General features: G+C 46.9%; 1 protein-coding gene across 1 annotated transcript in view; it reads right to left on the reverse strand.

The window, feature by feature from the left end:
• The window catches only part of LOC147607908 (uncharacterized), a 62,334-nt gene that overhangs the window by 16,158 nt on the left and 19,366 nt on the right, over positions 1-26,810 (reverse strand). Inside the window, exons 2-10 of the mRNA XM_086789573.1 lie at positions 23,039-23,215; positions 22,086-22,156; positions 21,878-21,915; positions 21,678-21,786; positions 20,174-20,339; positions 19,985-20,089; positions 19,713-19,821; positions 19,463-19,507; positions 19,273-19,349 (exon numbers count right to left, since the gene is read on the reverse strand). Coding sequence (XP_086645699.1) covers positions 19,273-19,349; positions 19,463-19,507; positions 19,713-19,821; positions 19,985-20,089; positions 20,174-20,339; positions 21,678-21,786; positions 21,878-21,915; positions 22,086-22,156; positions 23,039-23,215 — 897 coding nt within the window. The remainder of the gene's footprint in view (positions 1-19,272; positions 19,350-19,462; positions 19,508-19,712; positions 19,822-19,984; positions 20,090-20,173; positions 20,340-21,677; positions 21,787-21,877; positions 21,916-22,085; positions 22,157-23,038; positions 23,216-26,810) is intronic.

Genomic DNA, 26,810 nt, shown 5'->3' on the forward strand with positions numbered 1-26,810 from the left:
GACTTCCGCAAAGCATTTGATACAGTGCCCAGAGCCAGATTGATGAGGCGATTACAGGAGATGGGGGTACCCACAGAGCTCATATGGGGAATTATGGCTTTATACAGATCAGTTGCAGGACAGGTACGCACCCCAGAGGGGGTCTCTACTTTGGTTCACTCCACTATAGGAGTGAAGCAAGGTTGCCCGTTATCTCCTTCACTGTTTGGTATGTATGTGGATGAGACTTCTGACTACATTGAGAGATTGGGGGACAGAGGAGCCCAGCTAGCAGGTACATGGATCCCACTATTGTTATATGCTGATGATATTGTGTTGATCTCTGACTCTCCTGAGGGTATGCAGCGTCATCTGGATGCTTTACATGAGTTTGCACATGATAGTGGATTGTCTGTCAACCTTGGCAAAACCAAGGTTATGGTGTTTAACACCACGCCACAGTGGGTTCGGCGATCAGCTTCCACATTTACATATGGGCAGGAGATTGTGGAGTATACAGATGCATATACATATCTTGGGGTAGTATTCAGTGGGCCAGTGTTTTCGATGAGGAGAGCAGCAGAGACTAGATTGACTAGAGCACATGCAGCCCTGGGTGGTTTGGAGAGGATGTGTTCGCAGGTTCAGTTTCAGGAACCTCGAACAAAACTCTGGCTTTTTGACACTCTAGTGACATCAGCTATGCTTTATGGAGTGCAGATATGGGGACCTTCAGTGGGCCATCACAGCGCAGGCGGGTGGAGAGGTATGGAGAGGCCTTTGGTATCTATGATTGCTAGGCTTATTAGAGCCAAGGCTGTGGTACCTCATGAGATTATTCGAGCAGAGCTGGCGGCTGCCCCTCTGGTGATTGAGGCTCTTACGAGATCAGTCTCCTACATACATGGCTTGTGGGATCTCCCCCGAGACAGATATGCACGCCTCGCCCTGGAGTCCTCCCGACAGTTAGCTTTACAGGGAGACACGGCTTGTTGGTATGGGCAGATGACATCTTGGTTCCAGGCACATGGTTTTAGTATGGACAGATTGCCTCCCTTCCAGTATTCTCTGGAGGCACCCTCTCTCACTCTTACACGGACAGAGATTACCAGACTCATCCGTCAGGATTTAGTTCAGCTGGACATTAGGAGGACATGGATACAGCCGACTGAGGAGCTGGGCACGAAGATGGCTTTCTACAGAGAACATTTTCTTCAGCTCACAGCAGATGGTTTTGTGATCAGACCCAGTTACATGGATGTACACTTGTCTCATGCAGTACGATGTGCTATTGGTCAGATTCGCACATCCTCACACCAGCTTGAGATTGAGATTGGCCGATATAGAGGTATACCAGCTGAGGCCAGGATATGCCGAGTATGCCATGGGGAGCCAGAGACAGAGCTGCATTATATATGCCATTGTACTGCATACTATGAGATACGTGGTCGTTTCCACTGTTTATTCAGAGAGGGTTTTGGACCACTTTCCAGAGTCATGGGGTACCAGGACCAGAGGTGTTTGGGATTGTTCTTGCTTGAGCTGCGGAGACATAGAGATAGCCTGCTTAGGCGCACAGAGAGCCAGACTCAGAGGCACATTACAGACTTCTTTAGTCCGGCCATCACTGCGCCAGATGGACCACAGCAGCAGCAGGACATGGATACCGCCCACACCAGAGGTACACTGATTGATCGTGCCATTGAGCTTGGGTGGTCCAGACGCCCACGACCACGGAGGAGGGCATCCCAGCATAGACGGATGTTGCAGCGGCAGATTCGGATTATTCTTGCGAGGCATGCGAGACACCCAGTCAGGGTGCTGACCACACAGGATATTGAGGAGATCCGCCAGTGTCTGATGCGGCACATATTATGAGATGGAGGTACCTCCATAGTGTACCTTCCAGTTCCAGTTTCATTTTTTAGGTGCCAGTAGTATCATCTTTATTTTTTCATTTTCTGGGTTTTTTTATCCAGACATTGTATCAGATCCACCATGATGTAACTTTTGGTCTCATAGGTCATTATGGCCTTTTGAAGACGTTAATATAACATTTCATTTCATTTCATTTCTTCTCTCCTATGTCTAAATCATGTTTATTCAGCATCTTGTTCTTAATCAGGCTTAGGGAAATGGATCAGTACAGCAAGGCTTCCGCGCATGCAACATGGTTGGTGGCGATCTTGATATCCTCATGGTTCAAGAGCATCATCTCACAGCAGGTACGACCCGCACTAGCGGGAAGATCCTCTCCAAACCGCTGGGAAGATCCTTCCCGGCAAGAGCCACACAGTCAGGTCCCAGCTTTTGGGCTCTAGGGGAACCATGGAGGAGTATGCATCTCGGTGAGTAACACTCTTGTCCCCTTGATGGCAGAGTCGGGCATGATCATCCCCGGTCCCACCGAGTGGCAGATCCTTCGCATCAGGAGACCCGACTCGGGCTCCTCACCATATACGCCCCCAATGGGGCCGCTAAGCGGATGACCTTCTGGCTTCAAGTGCGAGAGGGACTCCCCATTTCAGACTCTTAGCACATGGGTGGAAACTTCAACATGCTTGAGGATCACGAGGACTGCAGTGGTGGGTGCCCCAATGCCACAGTCTCTGGCCCAGGGTGCCACTTGGGAGGAGCTTCTCTTCTACATCGACGGCAAAGATACCTTGCACCTTCCTGAGCTCGGCTGCACTCAAGGCGGCCTCACCTTCACTCGCTCCGACCACCGCACCGAGAAGCCCACTCTTTCATGTCTTGACCGCTTCTATGTGGATGAGTGAGGCTAGAATAGGACAGGCATGATTGGCATCCTCACCAGCTCAACATTCTCCAATCATGCACTAGTAATTCTCACCCCGAGCCAAGCGGACAGCCAGCACACAGCGAGGATTCCGGACTGCTTGCTTCAAGACCCCTCCATCTTCGCTCGGACTGAAGCGATTTGGTCCTTCCACAATTTTACTCTTGGGCAGGCAACTGGGTGCCGCACTGCTAGAGACTAGCTCCTTCCTTTAGACATCCGCCTAGGAAAGACTCAGGGTGCTTAGAGAGTAGGAGACAAGCCTTTGATGCACCTTGGTCTCTCTTCAGCGGCTTCAGGAGCAGACCCCAAAGAGTCCCTGGGTTCACGCCTAGATGGAGGCAGCCCCTACTTTGCTACTAAAGAGCTTGGAGAGCAGAGAGAATTGAATACAGATACCATGCATGGGCTTCCTTCTGGACCCAAGCAAGGGACACGGTCTTTTGCAAGTTTTTTGTTGCCTCAAGGTGTCGGAATGCACAGCGGAAAATGAGACAACTACTGTGAGAAAGAAAACGCCAAAAGTGTAGAGAGAGAGAGAGAAGCTGTGTAAACTTTGCTGCATACACAAGATCCGGTACAAAATACAAGTGGGGGGCAAGGGTACCACCCTATGCTACTGGTCGGCCAGCCCAAAAACAGCCGACAGGCTGCAGACATGTCCACGACTGGAAATCATCAGTCAACCAGCAGAAAAAGCAGTCGGCCCAAGTCGGCCAGCATCACAGTAGTCGGCCAGCACAGAGAGGTAATATGGTACAGACTAGCAAAAATTGGAAAAACAATGGAAAAATGAGAAAAAATGGAGACTACTCCTAACTCGAGTGGAGACACCCACAACAGAGGCCCTCACTCCCTACTGAGTAATATGGTACAGACATGAGATGACTGCTAACAACCCCTCTCAGCTCCGGATGTGGCACCAACCCTAGTGAGCTGGAGTGCTGCCGGAGCATCACCTGAGGTAGAGACTTCGTGAAGAGATCCACCGCATTGTCCTCCGTTGAACAATAAACAAGCAAGATGTCACCAGCCAAAATCTTGTCACAAACAAAGCGATATTGTATCTCTATGTGCTTGGGTCCGGGCATGGAAGACTCGGTTCCGAGCAATAGCTATACAGCTCTGGTTATCGCACTAGATGACCGTGGGCTCCTTCTGTGGAAACCCAATCTCGCCAAGTAACCTCCGCAGCCACACAACCTCACAGGCAGCACCACAAGCAACCTAGTACTCTGCCTCAGTAGAAGACAAGGCAATAGTTGGCTGCCTCTTACTGCTCCAAGAAATAGCTCCTGAGCCAAGGGTAAATCCGTAGCCAGATGTAGATCTCCTCGTGTCTGAATCTCCTCCCCAATCTGAGTCACTCCAACCTTGGAGTCTGACTCGTTTCTTCGTTCCCCCTCTAGTGTCATAGAAGAGTCCAAGATCCTTCGTACCCTGCAGATACCGCAAGATCCGCAATCCTATGTCCCAATGAGTCTTCAAAGGTGTCTGCATGAACGAAATCAACAGCCCCACTGGAAAGCTCAAGTCCAATTTGGTGTTCAGTAACCAAATCAATGAACCAACAAGCTTCCGATACAAGGAGGCATCAACCTGCTCACAAGGATCATTAACTGTAAGTTTGATATTCGGGTCCATCGGTGAAGAAATAGGCTTACAGTACTCCATCCCAAAGGTCTCCAGCAACTCATGAACATGCGGCTGCTAAGAAACAAAGAACCCCCTCTGGGTCTGCCAAATCTCCAATCCCAAAAAGAAATGAAGTAAGCCTAAGTCGGTCATCTCAAACTCCTTTGACAAGGCAACCTTCACCACAGCTATATGCTCCACATGACCGCCAGTGTGAGAATAAGATCATCCACATAAAGGATAATCAAGGTGACCATACCGCATTCCCGAAAGAGATACAAGTTAGGATCTACAACTGATCTCTGAAAACCTGTCCGTAGAAAGAAGGAATCAATCTTCTGATTCCAAGCCCTACTTAAGACCATACAATGCCTTCCGTAACCTGTAAACCATCCCCTTTGATCCCGGAACCTCAAAGCCTCGAGGTTGCTCAACATACACCTACTCCTGCAAGTCACCATTAAGGGATAGACTTTACATCCATCTAATACACCAACCACTGCTCAAGATAGGCAAGGGCAAGAACTGTTCGAATCGTGATCATCCTCGCTGTCGGTGCAAAGGTATCCTCGTAGTCGATGCTAGGTCGCTGAGCATAGCCCTTGGCCACATGTTTGGCCTTATGCTTGTCCACCGACCCAGCAAACGTATACTTGGTCTTATAGACCCACTTGACACCAATGAATGACCGTTTTGACAAGCCTCGGAACCAACTCCCAAGTGTTATTCTTCTCAATGGCGTCAAGTTCCACTTGCATGGCTTTCCTCCAAGTCTCCTGGGAAAGAGCTTCCTTAACGAAAGTGGGCTCTTTGTCTCAAATGATACGAGACATCAAAGCATAGTTCACCTGTATAACAGCTTCTCTGATTGACTTTTATCACGAACTGTGCAATCTTCGAGGTCCATCCTCAGTGGTCCACTCGGAGGGATACTCCGTAACACCCGACTCTCGAATGGTGTCCAACAACCACTTTGATACTCGAACAGAACGTGGAGCCTCCTCCTATTGCTAGGGCTCATCTCCAACCTCGGGTCAACCTCAACAACTAACTGAGGCTGACTAGCTGGAATAATAGCCTGGGAATCATCCTCATACTCATCTAGTTCTGCAAGAAGTAATGGCTCATACATGTGGAAGCTGGAACATGCTCATCAAAGACAACATCCCTACTGACAACAATCTCGATCTGCTCTAGGTCGTATAACGTATAGCCTTTGGAAAGAGAATTATATCCCACAAATACAAGCTTTTGGGACTTTGAGTCAAGCTTCCCCCTCTGCTTCTTTGGGATGTGAACATAGGCATCACTCCCAAAAACACGGAAATGGGAGACATCTTGTTTCCTACCAAAATAAGCCTCATATGGAGTCATCTTGGGTACTGAAGTCGTCGGAGATCGGTTGAAGGTATGGACAGCCGTAGCCACAGCCTCTCCCCAAAGTGAACGAGGAAGATCACGATGCTCCAGCATCGTCCTCGCCATCTCCACCTTCTTACGCTCAACTACTCCATTCTCTGAAGGCAATCTTGTATTGGCCAGCTCCCGCTTGATGCCATGTTCCGCACAAAACTGCACAAAAGCATTAGAAGAGAACTCCCCTCCTTTGTCAGCCCAAAGAGTCTTCACCTACAATCCAGACTCCTTCTCCACCATAACATGCCACTCCTTGAACCGAGCAAAGGCTTGGTCCTTCTTTTTACAAAATTTATGGTGCTATTTCACTAAGCTTCTTGGTGACTTTAGGGCTTGGAGGACCATAGTACCTCTCCTTTTTAGGGGTTCCATGGTTGCTTTTCCACGTCTGCATTCATTTGGCTCATTACTTCCAAAAGCTTCTCACTTGAGGTAGAATTAAAGGAATCTTGCCTTCTTAACTAGGAACTAATTTATTGAGTCGTTTGATGGGACCTACAATCCAGACTCCTTCTCCACCATAACATGCCACTCCTTGAACCGAGCAAAGGCTTGGTCCTTCTTTTTACAAAATTTATGGTGCTATTTCACTAAGCTTCTTGGTGACTTTAGGGCTTGGAGGACCATAGCACCTCTCCTTTTTAGGGGTTCCATGGTTGCTTTTCCACGTCTGCATTCATTTGGCTCATTACTTCCAAAAGCTTCTCACTTGAGGTAGAATTAAAGGAATCTTGCCTTCTTAACTAGGAACTAATTTATTGAGTCGTTTGATGGGACCTCGATGGTGTGTGGGTTTGATGAAGTATGGTTTAATGCACTTCAATGTTGGTTATTTGATGGAATCTTAATGGGATTGAAGGCTGGTGGATTACCCATGTAAACCTGCTACAATCATCCACAAGCAGCATAAAGTACAAAGAACCTCCCAAAGATGGGGTCTGCATAGGTCCACACAAGTTAGTGTGAACCAACTCCAAAGGAGTCCTAGCCCGCCTAGTAGCTTGCTTCGGAAAAGATTCCATGTGCTGCTTACCACGAATGTAAGAACTACAGTGTCCCTGCCTGCTACCAACATCTCGCAAGCCATCCACCATCTGGTCCCGGAAAGCCCGTCGCGACTCGCAACACATCCACATTCAAGTGGCGAAAACGGAAATGCCACAAATCACCGAGCTGAGTACTTGTTAGAGAAGAGAGTGTTGAGAGTTTGTATATCCCATTCTCCACTCCGCCTTCCCAAGCAACCTGGCCTATTGCTTTGTCCCGGAGAGCAACATAATGCTCATCAAACTCCACCCGTATGCCAGCCTTGCAAACCTCATGCACTGACAAAAGATGAAAACCAAGAGATGGGACATAAAGAACCCGGGAGGAATGCTTTCCCCCTTTGCCATTGGGAATAATATCCAACCTGCTATCACTCTGAATCGGGATAGTGAATTTGTCACCGATGAAGATGTGACCCGTCTACCGTCGAAGATCCTGTAATAACTCTCGTGAAGGATTCATGTGCCTAGAAGCACCACTATCAAGAATCCACTCCCGAGTATCCCTAACAGTGAGACCAACTGCCTCCTTGCTTGAAGAAGATGAAGCATCTGTGTCCATAATCTGCAAGTGCACAAAAGCTGGAGTCTTTGCAACTGCAACAACTGAAGAATCAGCACTCTTCTCGGTACTTCTCTGAGGACACTTCCTCCAATAGTGACCTTTCTGGCCACAATGGTTACAGGTCCACTCAGCCTTCAAAGCATCACGCTCTGAGTTGCGCTTCTTCTCAAAAGACTTCTCCGATGAAGACTTCCCTTTGCCCTTATTGTTGTTGTTGTTGCGGCCTTTCGACCACTGGCCAGTCAAGGCCTCAGAACCTCTGCCCTCCTATGGAGGGTTCGTAAATTGCTCTTCCTAATCCAAAACCATAGGTACAAGCTCCTCCCATGTGATGGTGTTGAGTCTCCCACTAGTGATCAAAAGCTGAATACTGAGAGGTCAGATGAGACAGCAAAGTGATGGCCATGTCCTCTGAAGATATCTCCTTCCCAGCCTGAAGAACCTCCTGCTGAAGAGCCTCGAGTTTGTTGAAGTGCTGCCGCATCATCGAAGACTTTGCAGAATTCATCACTCGCATTTGCACTTCCAAGGAAATCCACTTCATGGGTGATACCCTAATATGCAAAGAAGCCTAGTGCTGCCAAATCCCTCGGGCCAACGTCATGTGTTTGATATGATTAATTACCTGGGGTGTGCAATTAAGGAAGATGAAAGAACGCACACGGGCATTGACACGATCCCGTAATTGTGTTCTTTCCGAGTAGAGGGTAAAAGCTCCCCGTCCTCCAACTCTGGCCATGAAACACCAACCACAATGAAATCAGCCAAGTCATAAGACTCCAAGACAAACTCCATCATTACCTTCGAGATGCCATAGTTGGTCCCGGCCAACTGTCGATCCACCGGGAATGTGGGAAGAGTGGGGATCTTCACATGCTTCTCAGCCGTCTCAAGCAAATCTACCATCTCAAGAGTTCACAAGGTCTTGTGAAGGGAGGGAAGGTGGGAAAAAAATGAAGAGGCCACAAACACTATGCAACGTGGCTGTCCAACAGCGATGCCCGCCTTCTACCCGTTCTCCAAGTCCCGAACAGCCCAAAAATTCTCCAATCAGCACCAAAAAACAGCAAACCCTCAAGCTCTCACTGTCTCCAAGCTTCAAGTGTTGGGGTAAAGGCGTTATGCCCACCCTTATAGTGTGTACAAGCCCATAAGTTATAGTACATAGTACACTTAGTACTTTTAATGTACTAAGTGCACTATGTGTACTAGTGCAATATACATGTGTGATAGGGGAGTCACACACTCATGCCTCATGAGTTGACTTATCCCCACAACTCTCTCTCTCTCTCTCTCTCTCTCCCTTGCTTCTCTGTGTATGTCTCCCACATGACCTAACCCTAATTCTCCAATCAACTCGTATCAGAGCCTGTAGGTTGCTGCTTTGATCCTCTTCCTTCTCCCTAGAGACGTCAATTCTTTGCTGCCCTGCACTGGAGGTGTCTGAAGCGAAGGCTACAGAGGTGAAACCTGCTGTTGGCTAACCTTGGGTGTTGCAAGCAGCAAGTCGACTTCAAGCGTGTAGAAGAAGCGCTAGGCGAAACTGATACGAGCAGCGATGAACATCAGGAAGAGCAACTGCGTCAACAAACGAGCTACAGGCAGGTGAGCGAAGGCCTAGCGCTGGGCGTCGGCTGGCGCTATTCGAAACGCAAGCGAAGGCGCATCGTAGCGAACCCGGCGTCAACAAACGAAAACACGTCAATTTTTTTTTAAAAGTTGGGCGCCGTGTGTCCGTGTGAAGGAGGAAGACGCCATTGCTTCTGTCCATGAAGCTGCTCGCTTTGGCATCAATTTCTGACGCCATTGCTTCTGTCCATGAAGCTGCTCGCCTTGGCATCAATTTCTTTGACACTTCTCCGTGCGATTCTGTAACCCCTCAGGAGAACCTTCCCATGGGAGGCGCATAAGCATCAGCTCCACGTCAGGCGACACACCTACGTGGTGGTGGTCAGACTCAGTCACAAGGCGTCAACAGGCAGGCGTATAAGCATCAACTCTACTGTACCTGCTGAGGAGAGCTACACTGCCCAGCCATCCGTACATTAGCTACAGCTACAGGAGCATCAGCATCAGCATCAATAGCAGCACCAAATCATCACCCCCTTTTCCTGCAACAACAAAACCCTCCTGCAAATCAGAGAAAAATCAAAAAATTACAAGGTATTTTCCTCAATTTTTTTTTTGGGATTTGAAATTGAGCAAGTACAATCAACAATTGAGCAGGTACAGGTGCCCAATTGCTCAATTTTTGAGCAAAATTGGCAAAATTGGGTGACATTGGTCACAATCAGGATCAATTTGCAGGAAATTGGTCACAATCAGGATCAATTTGCAGGAAATTGGATGTCAAAATTTGGGGCTTTTGATGTAATTGTGCAATTAAGCACTCATACATGATGTATGATGTGAAAAATCGCACATTTGGGCAAAATTGCAACAAATTGCAGTGCAAATCAAGGGGCTTTTGTGCCGATTTGGTTGATTTGCATGCAGGCAATCGCGTTTGATGCTGTGGATAATGTGTTGATGCCTTACATACACTCAATGTGCCTGTAAATCAAGGGGCTTTCATGTATTTGATGTGTATGTGGCCAGGGGGAAGCATCGTGAACACTCTGGATGCCTTCATGTGCGTCAATGTACCATGTATGATCAGAAATTGATCTTAAATCAAGGGGCTTTTCAAGTTCGTATACTTGTTGAGCTTGGCAAAGCAGCAGGCAAGACATTTATGCCTTGAATCCTCAAAAAATCAGCTTGCAGTCAAGGGGCTTTTGCCCAATTTCTGTTCGGGACTGTTGTATGCAGTGTACAGGACTGTAAAAGTCTGATTTTCACTCATTTGGACAGCCAGGAGAGCATTTATTGCTATTGTACCTGCTGGTACAGATTTGGCACAGCTTTGTGCATGTTTTGGCATGGCTGTACACTGTTTTGAGTGACCAAAAGGTTCAATTTCAGCTGCTGAACTTGCCGGTACAGGTTTGGTACATCATTGGTGAGCACTTGGTACTACTGTACAGTACTTTGGAAGGGCAACAGAGCACATTTAAGGTGCTGTCCAAAATCTGCAGCAACCAGATTTTGGTGTTTTCATCACATAAAGTGGGAGAAAAGTTGCATTCTTGCTTCCGCAGTGGGAGATAAAGCTTGGGAGAATAACTGTGAGCACTTTGTGTGCTTTTGGTGCAGTATTTGCACATTTTGCAGGGAGTCAGGCATTTACAGGTTGCATATTGCTATGGCAACCACAGGTGAGAGCTCTTCATTGCTTCACATCAAGAAGCTTAAAGGCTCGCATAACTATGATATTTGGCAAACCCAGTGCTACAATGTGTTGCTCCAGAAAAAGCAGCACAAGCCTATTAAAGAAAGGGGTGTAATGCCCGCTTCTCTTACTGCTGAAGAGTGGGAAGATATGGATGAGCTGGCAAGATCTACTATCATGTTGTCTGTGTCAGACTCATTACTTTTCAGCATTCGTGAAGAGAAGACAGCTTGGCAGAGATTGCAGGACTTGTATGCCCAACAAAGTGCCTCAAGCAAAGTGTATTGGTTGAAGAAACTCATAGGTCTTCAGATGAAGGAAGGGGCGTCTATGACAGCCCATCTAAATGAGTTTAATGGTATTGTCAGCCAAGTCATTAATCAAAAGTTGGCAATGGACGATGAGTTCAAAGCCACTTTTCTGTTGTGCACTTTGCCAGAGAGTTGGGATACATTCAGGACAGCCACTAGCAATTCGCATGCTATGCTGTCATATGCAGATGTTGAGGGTGCTCTTCTTCAAGAAGAGATGAACAGGAAAAACAACTCTGTTGGAAAGTCCAATGCAATGAATGCACGTGGGAGATCCCAGCAAAGGGGAAAAAGCCAAGAACGGGGAAGGAGCAAGTCTCGCTCCAAAAAGGATTTGGAATGCCATTATTGTGGCAAGAAAGGACACATTAAAAAGCAATGCTACAAATGGAAAAATGATCAAAAAGAAAAGGGAAAAGGCAAAGACAAAGAGAAGGATGAAGCCAAAGATGTAAAGCCAAAGGGCAAAAGTGGAGTCAAGATTGAAGAAATCAATGTGTCACATGCAGGTGGCAGTGAGGATGAGGTCCTATTTACTTCTTCACTTGATGCCCATTCACTTCTTACAGGTGGTCATGGTATGCACTCATGGATCATTGATTCACGTGCCTCCTTTCATGTCACAGGTTGCAGAGACTTGTTTGTCAGGTATACTGCTGGCAATGAAGGAGTGGTTTATTTGGGTGATAACCATGCATGCAAAATTCTTGGCAGAGGTGATGTGAGGCTTGTATTTTCAGATGGCTCACAGCTTATGCTCCATGATGTCAGGCATGTGCCTGAGATCAAGAAGAATCTGCTTTCTACTGGACAGCTTGATGATGCTGATTATGTTACCACATTTGGTAGTGGAAAGTGGAAGATTTGTAAGGGCTCACTGGTTGTTGCCAGAGGCTCTAAGGTGGACACTCTTTACTTTATGCATGCACGTGTTTGTCACCATGCTAATGTAAATGCAACCGAGCTGCCGGAAATTTCTCTGTGGCATAGCCGGTTGGGACACATGAGTGTCAAGGGAATGGAGCAATTGTCTCGTTTGGGTTACTTGCCTTCTCTAAAGTTTTCAAGTTTTCAGTTTTGTGAGCATTGTATATATGGTAGGCAACTACAGTGCCCCCACAAGAAAGCTCTTGGACAGAAAGATGCTCAGTTAGAGCTTGTGCATACAGATGTATGTGAGATGCCTCAGCTTTCTTTGGGAGGGGCAAAATATTTTGTGTCTTTTATTGATGATGCCACACACAAGGTGTGGGTCTATCCTCTTCGTTTGAAGAGTGATACATTCTCAGTGTTTGAGAAGTTTGTTGCTCTTGTTGAGAATCAAACTGGCAAAACACTGAAAGCTTTGCGTTCCGACAATGGTGGAGAGTACATGTCCAAACAGTTTCAGGACTTTTGTGATGCTAAAGGCATCAAGAGGGAGCTCTCTACTCCTTATGATCCTCCACAAAACGGGACAGCAGAGAGGATGAACAGGACCATACAGGAGAAGGTCCGTTCTATGTTGTCACATGCTGCATTACCTCATGGTTTTTGGGCTGAAGCTGTTATGACAGCCGTTCACCTTATAAATAGGTCACCTAACACGAGGCTTGGTGGGAAAGTGCCAGAGGAAGTATGGACAGGGAAGCCTCCGTCATACAAGCACTTGAGAGTGTTTGGTTGCGTTGCGTACGTGCACATACGCAGGGAAATGCGCACCAAACTTGATCCTAAGTCTCACAAATGCATATTCCTAGGATATGGTGACAGAGGTGAAATGGGGTATAGACTTTGGGATCCCATGAATAGAAAGATTATACGCAGCAATGATGTCATTTTTGATGAAACATGCATGTATAAGGAGCCTGCAAGGCAACAGGAGCCTGGCAGAGTCATCTTTGATGATGATGGACATCATGGACAACAACAAAGGGCTGTAAATCAGCCATTACAGCAGGAAAACCAGCCCTTAAATGGTGCTGAAAATGGTCCAAATGGACAGCCAGAGATGGCAGAAGATATCCCTATGGATATACCACAGTTAGAGGAGATACCGGGCATGATTTTTCAGCCTTATGGCATGGAACAGGAGCCACCAATGGGTGATATGCAGGCTGGACAGCAACCTGCAAATGATGGTCATTGGGTACGGAGGTCCACAAAGTCCCTGACAGGTTTGTTCCAGGAGTTGACTATTTGATGCTTACTCACTGTGGGGAGCCCTCATGTTATAAAGAGGCTTTACAGAGGGCAGACAAAGCTCTATGGGAGCGTGCCATGAAGTCAGAGATGGATTCTCTGCATAAAAATGGAACTTGGAAGTTGGTGCATTTGCCTGCAGACAAGAAGGTTTTGCCATGCAAATGGGTTTACAGGCTCAAAGTTGCACCTGATGCAAAGCCAAGATACAAAGCCAGGTTAGTGGCTAAGGGCTTCAAGCAGGAATATGGTGTGGACTTTGATGAGATCTTCTCTCCAGTGGTCAAAATGACCACACTTAGAGCTGTGTTAGCTTTGGTTGCACATGATGATCTGGACTTGATTCAGATGGATGTGAAGACTGCTTTTCTTCACGGTGATCTCCATGAGGAGATATATATGCAACAGCCAGAGGGTTATGCAGTAAGTGGAAAGGAGAAGCTTGTATGCAAGCTGAAAAAGAGTCTTTATGGGCTCAAACAGGCACCAAGGGAATGGTATCATAAATTTGATACATTCATGAAATCACAAGATTTCAGGAGAAGTGACATAGATCACTGCTTATACACCAAGAAAGCTTTGGATGGCAGTCTAATGATCCTCATCTTGTATGTTGATGATATGTTGATTGCCGGGAAATCTCGTAAAGAGATGGATGCCTTGAAAAAGAGACTGCATCAAACCTTTGATATGAAGGATTTGGGTGATGCAAATCACATTTTGGGTATGCGGATACTTCGGGACAGAAATCAGCATGTGTTGTATTTGTCTCAGAAGGAATACATTGGCAAAGTTTTGTAGAGGTTCAATATGGAGGGGGGGAAGAAGACTAGTACTCCTTTGCCTCCATATGTGAAACTCAATGCTATGGACAGCCCACAGTCGGATAGAGACAGGGCTGATATGGCCAAGATTCTGTATGCTTCAACCTGTGGCAGTCTCATGTATGCCATGATTGCTACTAGGCCGGACATTGCATTTGCAGTGGAAGTGGTTTCTAGATACATGGCCAAACCTGGCAAGAAGCATTGGGAAGCAGTGAAAGGTGTCATGAGATACCTGAAGGGCACACAGGATATGTGCATATGTTTTGGCAAACAGGATTCATTAGTGCATGGTTACACGGATTCGGATTATGCCGGTCATCCAGATAACCGGAAGTCTACTACCGGTTATGTGTTTACATTCACAGAAGGTGCTGTGTCATGGATATCCAGGATGCAGAAGTGCACTGCCTTATCTACTACAGAGGCCGAGTATATTGCAGCCACAGAGGCTTGCAAGGAGGCATTATGGCTATCTCGGTTAGTGGTTGATTTGGGCTATACAGGGGATATTCCATTGTTGCATTGTGACAGTCAGAGTGCCATCCAGTTGGCAAAGAACCCTGTCTTTCATGCAAAGACGAAGCATGTGGATGTGAAGTATCACTTCATCAGAGAGGTGATAGAGAACAAGCAAATTCAGCTTGTTAAGATTCATACGGATGACAACCCGACTGATCTGTTGACAAAGAGTTTGCCTCCGGAGCGGTTTGCTCATTGCAGACACTTGATGGGCATTGGATGAGGCCAGTTTCAGCCTTGATATGGCCTTGTATATTATCATGTACATGCTGATTTTTTCTTTTCCTTTACTTAAGGGCACTTTGCCTTTAGGTGGGAGGTTGTTGGGGTAAAGGCGTTATGCCCACCCTTATAGTGTGTACAAGCCCATAAGTTATAGTACATAGTACACTTAGTACTTTTAATGTACTAAGTGCACTATGTGTACTAGTGCAATATACATGTGTGATAGGGGAGTCACACACTCATGCCTCATGAGTTGACTTATCCCCACAACTCTCTCTCTCTCTCTCCCCCTTGCTTCTCTGTGTATGTCTCCCACATGACCTAACCCTAATTCTCCAATCATCAAGCCACCTGGGGCTCTGATACCATGTCGGAATGCACAGCGAAAAATGAGACAACTGCTGTGAGAAAGAAAACGCAAAAGTGCAGAGAGAGAGAATCTGTATAAACTCTACTATATACACAAGATCCGGTACAGAATACAAGTGGGGAGCAAGGGTGGTATTTATACCAGTCTATGCTGCTGGTCGGCCAGCCCAAAAACAGCCGACAAGCTGCAGAGATGTCCTCGACTGGAAATCGTCAGTCGGCCAGATCATGATGAAGTAGGCCAGCATCACAGTAGTCGGCCAGCACAGGAAGTCCCCCCACGACTAGCAAAAACTGGGAAAACAATGGAAAAATGAGGAAACATGGAGACTACTCCTAACTCGGGCGGGCACACCCACAACAGAGGCCCTCTGTAATATGGTACGAAGAGATGACTGCTAACACAGGACCCCACTTTCAGATTCCCCTTAGAGAGAAGTCGCTCGACAGCCAGTTTGGACTCTGGAGCCATGTTCAGCCTTGTGTGTCAGAGCACCTGCAGACACACTTGGATTCCCCGTTCTCTGACCTAGAGCTAGCAGCCGCACTGGAGGCCCTTCTGCACCAGAAGTGCCCAGGAGAGGATGGTCTGTCGGTTTCCCTCTTCCTTTGCCATTGGGACCTCATGGGAACAGGATTTCGGGTTGCTTTCGATGAGGTTATGCAGGCAGGCTTACTTCCTAAGTGCATGTCCAAGGGTCTGATATTCCTTATCTCTAAGGAGTGTGGTGATCGCCTGGAGACCCGACAGTGGAGACCCATCACACTCTTAGGGATGGCATACAAGATCCTGGCCAAGGCGATCAGCCTCCTGCGCCTTCAGCCTTCCAAGTTCCCTCCCAGATACGACGCATGCTACTCAGACTGGCTTCATCCGGGAGCAGACATCATGGATAACATCTTCATCTTTTGGGAGGCAAGAGCCACAGCCAGACTTAGGGGGGACGACATGGCCGTTTTGTTTCTCGACTTCAAGAAGGCATATGATAGATTTGATTGGCCCACTCTGGAGAGGGCTATGTTGAGAATTGGATTTTTGCCTGCCTAGATTCGGGGAGTTGCGGCCCTCTACACAGGAACCCCGCTTGCACCATTCCTCTTCCATTTCGTGCTGAGGCCATGAGTTCTTTAATTCGACCACAGGATACAGGCCTCCAGGGGTTGCGCTTGCCCATTCGCACTATGGAGGAGTTGCTAGATGTAGAGTTTGCAAATCACACTGCCACCTACCGCACAGGATCGGAAAGGAACCTCAGCTGCTTTGCTGCAGTGGTTGAGGAGTTCTGCCTGGCTTCAGGGGTGAGGTTCAACTGGCACAAGTCATGTGGCTTTTGGGTTAGTAATAGTCCCAGCCCAACTTGGCGCCCAGTTGACAAGTTCAGATGGATCCAAACCAAGGTCTTCTAGCTACCATATGGTACATCACTTCATGCTGAGCTTTCCATCGCTCTTGCATTCGGCAGGTGCAGCTTTTGATCCGGAATTTTCTTTGGTCTGTATGAGATGGTCTCCCAGCTCAAGCGAAGGTGGCCTAGCGCGTACTGATTCAGCCTCGGGCTCAAGGAGGCATGGACTTCATAGATCTCGCGACCCACAGCAAGGCCCTTTTGGGCAAGCTGCTTGCATGAGGACTGCAGCCCGGGGAGAACCCCTGGAAGGATTTCATGATCAGCCGCATTTCCTCACAAAGCCCTTTTGGGCAAGCTCATTGCGTGAGGACTGCAGCCCGGAGAGGACCCCTGGAAGGATTTCTTGATCAGCCCCATTTCCTCGCGCCTTCCTACCCACAGAGGTCCCTGGACACCGGGGATTCGATGGATCTTCTCAGAGGCACCCCTCCGTGATGTCAGCACTAGCTTTGAGGACCAGTTTGCAGCGACCCACTTCCACACTTGGTAACTTCTCCAACCCATCCTCAATCAGGTTCCCCCCACCTACCAAGAGGATAGAGAGAGAGAGAGAGAGCCCTCGGCCTGCAACCCTCATTTCCACATTCCCTCAGGACACATGATCAACGCCCGATCTCACCTCTCTTGGGGCTGGCCCTGCGGGAGGCCGGCTCAAACTCAAGCACCATGCAGAGTTACCGTCGACTCCCGACTCCCGGGGGGGGGCGACACAGCAGGACCCTCTGGGCACTCTAACAAGAGCCTCCACTATGATCCGTGACATCCACTCTGCAATTCCACCAGATTGGCTTCTCCCCCCGAGGATCCCCCCCCCCAACATCCTGTGGATGGCCTCTTTCATCCGCACAGTTCCCCTAGTGGTTTTTGGTTATTCACATGGCCGCCTCATCAGCACTCGTGAGGTTGGACCAGGCGGCAACGTCCCAGTGGCAGATCCATGATGCCCTCCCCTCCTCAATGGGTCCGCGCGGTGGACCACAAGGGGAGGAAATGGGCCACAGACCCCCCCTCCCTCTCTTGAGATCAGAAGCGTCGCATCCTAGCGCTTATGGATTTGGGACAACAGTGTACAAGGGGATCCCGAAGAGTGGTAGTGGAGAGACCCATTGATTCAGGATCCCAAGGAGGCCATTCCATTCTTTGATTACTCCACCCGGTCAGCCATCGGATCCTCCTCAAGACCATAGATGGCGACCTGGCAGCATAGCAGCATTGGAATTTGGTAGGCCAAAGAAGTCCCACCTACTTTCATCAAGGATTTCTGGCAGAGACTCTAGAGCAGCTTCCTCCTCCTTTCTCTTGCTCTTAGCCCATTGGAGGGCTGGCCGGTGGGCACATAGCTCGCAATCACTGGCAGACTAGTGTTTCCGTTGCCCTGAGGAGAGCCAGAGACATTGCATGTGGGATTGCCCTGGCCCCCCAGGCAAAGCAGGTATGTCTCCACCTATTCACCTCTGATCTGAGCAGAGCCCGCACTGTCACATAGGGGGCAGTAGCTTGGGTTGCAAAGGCTGGTGAGGCCTTACTTTACGAGGATGATGGACGAGGCCTTGCATTGAGTCTCACTCGCATGTGTATATCTGTGACAACTGTAGCAGCAGCAGTTCCGATATGGCCCTGGACTCCAGTGTCACAGAAAGCCCGATGCAGTGAGGCCATAGACGGCCTGATAACAGCGCCCCCCACCCCCCCCAGCTGAGGTCATCCGTTCCATTTGAGTGGATCTCATACACACCCTTCGGGGCGATTTTGAGTGCTTGACTGTTGATTCGGAACGCATGCAGCACCGGCGTGAGGCTTGCTTCCGTGCCTGGACCTCCGGGACCCTTCCTATCCAGAGAGAACGGTGGAGTTTCTTGGCACTACAGGCCCCCAATGTGGCTTTTAAGTTTTCCCTCTGCCCCCAATTGTAGCCTCCCTCTGATAGAGCGGCCAGCCGAGGAGGGAGCCCCGCCTTCCTTATGTTTATATTACTTTTTAGCAGTGTTGTATTCAGCCGTACGGCTGGTTTTTTCATTATAAATAATAGAAGGATCTGTCTTTGGGGAAAAAAAAGCCAGTTGGCAGACATACATCCACACCATTCCCCATGCAGAATATCTCCATAAACCATATTCCGCAAACAGAGTTATAAAAGATGCAGACATACATCACAGGACATGGATAAAGAGAGAGACTCCCTTCTAGGATGCCCTGTACTGTTAGCACTTCCTCTTACTGACAGATAGATTTAATCAGATGCCATGGTGCTTGGGAGCACATATGTCATTTGCACTCAAGGTCTCATCACACATGCTCCATGTTGAGACAGGAACGGAGGTAGATGGGACACACAAGAATCTTGAGCTACAGATATGCATCTCACACTAGACACCGAGGAGCATGCCATTTTACAATTATCAATCATCAACGCTGTGAGATTCGAGTGAGATTCAAGGGAGATCTCACTGCTTGTTTAAGGATGAAATTCTCCATAGATATATGGAGTTAAAAATCAAATATTTTTCACACGTGGCCCACTTCTGATAAGCACAGGTAACATTAAATTATAACCCAAGTAAGAAAGCAGGAGCAATGCACAGTGCAAGACATAATGCCAAAAGGCCTCACATGGCAAGTCTGAAATCAACTACTAGCAGGACTACTGATTCATTGAACAAGATGATGTTAGGGTAGTATTCAAAACTTATTTATGCAATACACAAGTGTAAGAAAGAACCTGGTTTTCCCAAAGAGCTGCAGGTGTTCTTGGTCTGGGAGAATAAGCAGCTGTATTGACTGCATCAAATTTCACTTCTGTTTATCAAAAAAGAAAAAAAAAATCAGACTTGCAAGGTGATTCAAGAAGCAGAGTGCACGTGTCGGTTCATGACCCAAATTGAAAGCAAAATACCTAAATGCAGACACACCTTCCATCAGACGCAGTGTATTACAAAACTGCTCCTCAGTCTCACCTAAAACATGAGAAACACCTCAAAACGCAATCAGTACACAGCAGTCATGGAGGGTGTTTCATATGGCATCACAGATCTAATAAACCATGAAGGTGGTTCATGCACATGCACAACTCCACAACCATTAACCTTTCTGTCAAAATGGAGAAACATTACACAAGACAGATAGAGAGCTTCAAACTTGAAAGATACTTAGAAGACTCACCAGGAAAGCCCACAATTGCATCTGCACTCATGGAAGCATCAGGCATGTAGTGCCGTATCATATGTATCATGTCTAGATATCTCTCCCTAGTATAACCGCGCTTCATTTCCTGCAAGATGAACACCCCAGCATGAGCATGCCTACAAGCAAAGCACAGAGCAGAACTATGAGACTGGCTACTTTCAGAAAGTTATAAAGCATTGATTATGCTAACAAGTTAAACATGTTTATAGCTGGTAAACACACTTAAAAGCTCCATGTGAAGGGCGAACCTTAAGAACATCATTGTCCCCTGATTGGAATGGAATATTGAAATATTCACACACATTAGGAAGCTCCTTACAAGTCTTTATCAGTCGTTCTGTGAAGTACTTTGGCTGCAAAACACTTTTATCGTGATGAGAACCGTCTTCAACTGCAACAGTACTAGTTGTAGCCTACATACATAAGGACTTTCTTACATGCGATGTAACAAACCGGATGCGTTCAATACCCGGAACATCATGTACATAAAGCAATAGGTCGGCAAGTGTCCAACGCCGCCTTGATGAGCTATCATCGCCTTGAAGACCCAAATCTCTTCCATATGCATCTATGTTCTGTCCGAGCAAAGTGACTTCTTTGTACCTGCAAAACAACATTTTACATTGCTTGTGGGTGTTAAAGAAAGCTCCACCAAGTTTGAAACACTCAAACTATCAACCATTACAAGTGTGAAGAATTCATATGTTCAATTCACAAGAGAATAAAGGGTGCAACGAGAGAACAGAGAGTATTAAAAAAATTCACTTATATCGAGACAAATCCAGCATTTCTCATTGCTCAGGCATCTCTCATGTGATGTCTCAGGGTCTCCAACATTGCAAATTCCAGAATCAAAAACCTTCTACTGCTACCCAATCCTCCACTATTATCTCCTCAAGGCCGACTCTTGTGTCCCCCCCAGGGCACAAGATAGGTTTGGCAACTTGCAGTAGGCAGTCATTGCTGAAAGGATGTAAGGAGTGGTCATAAGACCATGTCCACTGACAACACCTGGCCAGTCAAGGTTCCATTGTTTGATGAGGATGGCTACACGAACCATGCAAGGCCAAGTGCATGTCATTTTACTCTTCATGATGTCTTCTTTCTCCCATATGGGGTAGAAGGAAGGGTAAAAACAAGGACTTCCCAAATCTCACCAAATGGCAACAAGGAATGAGGAACTGGGGAGGGATAATCAATGGCACAAATGAGCCTGTACAAGAACTCAAAATTAACTTTTGCCAAAGAGACCACTGCCTGTTGCAGTCAGCAGCACTTGATAACATAGGCAACTGCCCTTTCATTGACCACTGACGATAGGAACCGGAGCAAATCTCTAATTTCAGGCTCCCATTTTGCAAACCAGTCTATGCTCTAGCTATGCCATATCCTTCTATTCCTGCAGAGAGTTTTTTGCCTTCGACACCATTTGCAGGAGCAGATGGATGCTAAGTGGTGAGGATTGCAAGCAATCGGGCACGTGGGCATGTCTGGTCAGAAGGAGGTATGTCAATGAGGCGATAAAGCAGTATAACCTTCAGAAGCATTTCTTCTTGTGGCTTTGAGTTGTGGTTTGCCCTTGGCAAGGGTCATATCCATACTCTGCTTCTCTAACCTTGGTCAAGAAAATGGCAGAGATGTGCCTAGGAGTACAGCGTTGCCCTTCATCTTCATCTGGGCCACAGCTGGGGGCAGTCACTGTGTTTGTCTGCTTGTCTTTGTCCCTATGCAATCGGCTCCTCCAAAAATCACAATTTGTTGTTGCAGCCAGCTGGGCCATCTTCAAATTAGCTTCCTGCATGTTTCCAGGGCCCAATGGGTAATCCTTCCAGACCTCATGTCATCAGCACCTAAAGGGAAATGCAATTCATAGCTTGTACACAAATGAGTTTCTTCTCAAACAAAGAAGGCAATAAAATGTGTTGGTATGTTAGGCAATACCCAGCCTCACCCAAAGCCAACATATCTTGTCGGATTGCTTCAGGTAATCGTGACTGCTCCTTGCCTCGAGTACCAGGTACAACACAATATGTACAACCCTCGTTGCAGCCTGAATCAATGAAAAATAAAGTCATAAAAAACACTCAAATTATTCTTTATGGCCTCTAGGATTGCCAAAATATCCAAAAAGAGATACTGACCATAAATAATATTCACCCATGCAGTAACACTGGAATCTCTGTAAAACACAAGAAAAACCCAAACTCATAACAATTTTTAATCAAGATGAAATCCACCAAAACGCGTTCCAACCCATCCACTCTTGAGCCCCAGACAGCAAAGTTGAAACACCCTCAAGAAACATGTACAATGAAAAAAAGAAAAAAGGAAACATAGACATAGCCTGACCTTCGTGGTTTTGTGATATCCTCCATGATATATATGGGTTCTAGTGCACACACTTGGCTACCCTGTTCAACCTGCATAGCAATAAAGCAATTAATTATGCAAGAAGAAATGGACTTTGAATATATGGGTTCTAGTGCACACACTTGGCTACCCTGTTCAACCTGCATAGCAATAAAGCAATTAATTATGCAAGAAGAAAAGGGCCTTGAATGCAGACCCTCAGCTCTAGAATCTACTCTCAAACAACATGCTCACTGACCTTATTGAAAAAATGATGAAGGCATATTACTGGCTAGCATTGCTTTCCCTCAAATAACTATATGATTAGGAACATCCCCCCCCCCCCCCCCCCCCCAAAAAAAAGTACTTTTGTCATTATAAAAGGGAACGAGCAAATTTGCAATTTTGTCATTAGGAAAGTGAACTCATGACCATATAACCATCAACTCTATCATGCATCCCATGAACTACATGCTTGACATTCCTTCTCACATCCTCAAGGCCCAAGTATAGCTAGATATTTATGTGAGCAGATATGTCCATAAGTCAGCAGGCTGAGTTTCTACAGATGAAAGGAAACCCTGTCATGGTGAAGGCTAGCACAAATGTCGACATTCTCACTCACTAAACTTCAACTAAATTTAATCATCATTTCAACTTTGCTCAAAGGAACCAAAATAAAAAGAGGCAGAGATGGGGAATGTAATACTCTAGATAATATAGAATTAAGGGACTTGGGTACCATCAAAATACTCTAGATAAAATAGAATTAAGACTTGGGTACCATCAAGGATGTCTTTGAAGTGCATTTAGGGACCGCCTTGGGAGTTCCCAAGTCCCTTCATTACAAGGAGAAAGAACAAATTGCTCTTTTGAGATCATAAGAAGGAAGACCAGGGAATAAAGGCATCTAATGTCTTCTAAACCCTTCAAATGTTTCAGCATATATTAACCTGTTCAAGAAGTTCTGTCAACCGGCCAACATGTTGTGGGCCCATCACGAGGTCGACTTCAGGCACTCGTCGCAGCAGAGCATTCCCTTCTTGTTGAGCAACACAACCAGATACCACTATCCTAAAAGCAGGGTCCTTATATTTTCGAATCTTTTGCCTACCCAGAGCACCATACACCTGCAAATTGGACTGTCATGTTAGTATGGTTTGTTTCACCAAAGTGACATACTGGTATTTTGAAAAACACACACACACGCACAACATTTCTGAAGAGGTGATCCAGAACACCACCATCTAGCAAAGATTGTGTGCTTGCTTAACATAGTACACCCCTGCATTGTCCCAACGCTTGTGGATGTCCATCTTTTGATTTAAGAACGTTAAGGTCAATCTCATTTGAGAGAGAACACACACACACACACACACACACACACACAACAGAATGTGGGAGAGTTGAAATTTATCAATCAAACATGGAAAATACCTTGCATGTTTTGTGTTTTTTGCAAAACTAAGTGAGCATTATAGCTCTCAGTTACCATGAGTTTCTGGACTGCCACATAAAAAATCCCCATACAGCAGATACATTTGACATGTCTGTTGAGGAACATTAGAGCTACAAATTAAAAGAGTACCAGGAATTGTGAACCTCATAGATGAGGTTCACAAATGCCTGAAAGTAGTGAGGAGAGGATTGTACAAATAAGACTATAAGCCATCTTGATTCTCGCCTATAAGAATGTAGAAGCAAAAGAAGCAAATTCAGGCAACTCAAAAGTTCAAGGAGGAGTAAATTACAGTCATGTTGAAGAAAGACAACCAATTTTGAACAGAATTTGGCATTATTTGAGCGCAGTCAAAGTCAGCCCCAACCAGGCGCCAGCCAGATTTTGCCTAGAACATGGCCAAGAGGGCGAAAACACCCAGCTGCTGGTCGGCCAACAGCTGGCCAATCAAGCTATCAGACAACCAGCATGACGGGGGCACACTTACCAGTGACAGAGCTTATTGCTCATCAGTTTAGAAATTGGCAGCTTGGCAGCCTCCCTAAAGCACATAGTCCAGTCCCAATAGCAGCCTGCGCCAGCTCCAAAACTCAACAGCTTGCAGCAAATATCCGATGATAGGGTGCAAGCAGCTAAATTATTCTGGATATTCCCATGGGGATTCTCAGAGACAGGTGGACGTGCTCAGTGGACACTACAGAAATTTCAGTCCAAATTCCAGCATTCACAAGGGGTGCAAGATACCCTAGTGGAAAGGAAGAAGGTAATGAACCACTAGATTATTCCTTCCATTCTATACTCGCGCTGTGCCATATCAACAAGCTAGCTGCCCTATATAGGAACTTTTTGTGGGGTGATCTGGGACACGAAAGGAAAGTGCCAAAAAGTAAATAGGAGTATTGCCTCTACCAAAGAACTGTTAGCAATCATCTCCTGTCTGTATATTTACACCAGTACACAGGGCCTCTATTGTGGGTGTGCCCACCCGATTTAGGTGTTTTCCCATTTTTCCCACTTTCCATATTTTTCCCTATTTTTTTCCTGATGTGTGGAGGGCTGTCGGCTGCCCGCCTGCCTTTGTGTGCTATCCGATTTGTCTGTAGGAGCTGGCCGACTCTGTTGATGCTGGCTGACAGGTTTTACTGCAGCCGACTGTAGTGCTGCTGGTCGGGTACACTCAGGGGGCTGTCGGCTGCTTTTATGCAGGCCGACTGGCTGCCCTGGGCCATATAAAATGGCCCCTTGCCCCCCCACCTTGTACATAGTGTATTTCGGGATTTCTTGTGTATATAACAGAGTTATACGCTTCTCTCTCTCTTCTCTCTCTCTTTCTCTCTCTCTCTCTCTCTCAGTTCTGCGTTTTTCTGCTGTGCACTTGCTCTTGGTTTTCATATCTTGTCTTCATTTCCGCTGCATATTCTGAGATGGTATCAGAGCTCTGGAAGATCTTGGGAACTGTGTGAGCAAGAGGGGCTGTTTGTAGTGCTGATTGGAGGACTGTTTTGGGCAGTATGGGAAGAGGAGAAGCAAGCAAAAAGTCATTCAGCGGAGCTTTTACAGGTAAACTATGCTTTGATGTCTCGTATCATGCGAGACAAAGAGCCCACTCCTTGCACAGGATACTTGGAGGAAAGCCATGCAGGTGGAACCGGATGCCATTGAGAAGAATAACACTTGGGAGTTGGTATCGAGGGTGTCGAAACGGTCTGTCATTGGTGTCAAGTGGGTCTTTAAGACTAAGTATACGTCAGATGGGCCGGTGGACAAACACAAAGCCAAACTTGTGGCTAAGGGTTATGCTCAGCGGCCTGGCATTGACTATGAGGATACCTTTGCACCAACAGTGAGAATGACCACGATTCGGACCGTTCTTGCCCTTGCTTCTTCTCAACGGTGGCCCATATATCAGATGGATGTTAAATCTACGTTCCTTAATGGTGACCTGAAGGAGGAGGTGTATGTTGAGCCAGCCTCCAGGCTTTGAGGTTCCAGGATCAAAGGGGATGGTTTACAGGTTACGGAAGGCCTTGTATGGTCTTAAATAGGCTCCCAAGGCTTGGAATCAAAAGATTGATTCCTTCTTTCTACGGGCTGGATTTCACAGATCGGTTGCAAATCCAACCTATATCTCTTTCGGGAACGCAGCATGGTCACGCTAATCATCCTTTTATGTGGATGACCTCATTCTCACCGGCGGTCATATGGAGCACATTGCAGTGACGAAGGCTGCCTTGTCAAAGGAGTTTGAGATGACCGATTTAGGCTTACTCCATTTCTTCTTGGGATTGGAGATCTGGCAAACCCTGAGGGGATTCTTTGTCTCTCAACAGCGGTATGTTCATGAGTTGCTGGATGGAGAACTACAAGCCTATCACGTCACCGATGGACCCGAACACGAAGCTTACAGTGAATGATTCTTGTGAGCCAGTTGATGCCTCTCTATACCGGAAGCTGGTTGGTTCATTGATCTGGTTGCTGAACACCAGATTGGACTTGAGCTTTTCTGTGGGGCTATTGAGCTCATTCATGCAGACACCGTTGAAGTCTCATTGGGATGCAGGATTGCGGATCTTGTGGTATCTACAACGTACGAACGATCTTGGACTCTTTTACACAGGAGGGGGATTGAAGGATGGAATCAAACTCCAAGGTTGGAGTGACTCAAATTGGGGATGAGATCCAGACACACGGAGATCCACATCAGGCTACAGTTTTCCCTCGGCTCAAAAGCGGTTTCACGGAACAGCAAGAGGCAGCCAACTATTGCCTTGTCGTCGACAGAGGCGGAGTATCGGGCTGCTTGTGGTGCTGCTTGCGAGGTTGTGTGGTTGCGGAGGTTGCTTGGCGAGATTGGGTTTCCACAGAAGGAGCCCACGATCATCCAGTGCGATAACCAGAGCTGTATAGCTATTGCTTGGAACTCGGTCTTCCATGCCCGGACCAAGCACATAGAGATACAATATCACTTTGTTCGTGAGAAGATCTTGGCTAGTGACATCTTGCTGCTTTATTGTTCGACGGAGGACAATGCGGCGGACCTCTTCACGAAGTCTCTACCTCAGGCTATGCTCTGGTAGCACTCTAGCTCACTGGGGTTGGTTCCACATCCAAGAGCTAAGAGAGGGTGTTAGCAGTCATCTCGTGTCTGTATATTTACACCAAGGCCTCTGTTGTGGGTGTGCCCGCCCGATTTGGGTGTTTTCCCATTTTTCTCTACTTTCCATTTTTTTTTATTGATGTGTGGAGGGCTGTCGGCTGCCCGCCTG

Source organism: Cibotium barometz, chromosome 54, assembly GCF_041138505.1.
Source record: "Cibotium barometz isolate CiBa-2024 chromosome 54, ASM4113850v1, whole genome shotgun sequence".
Taxonomy (NCBI): Eukaryota; Viridiplantae; Streptophyta; class Polypodiopsida; order Cyatheales; family Cibotiaceae; genus Cibotium; species Cibotium barometz.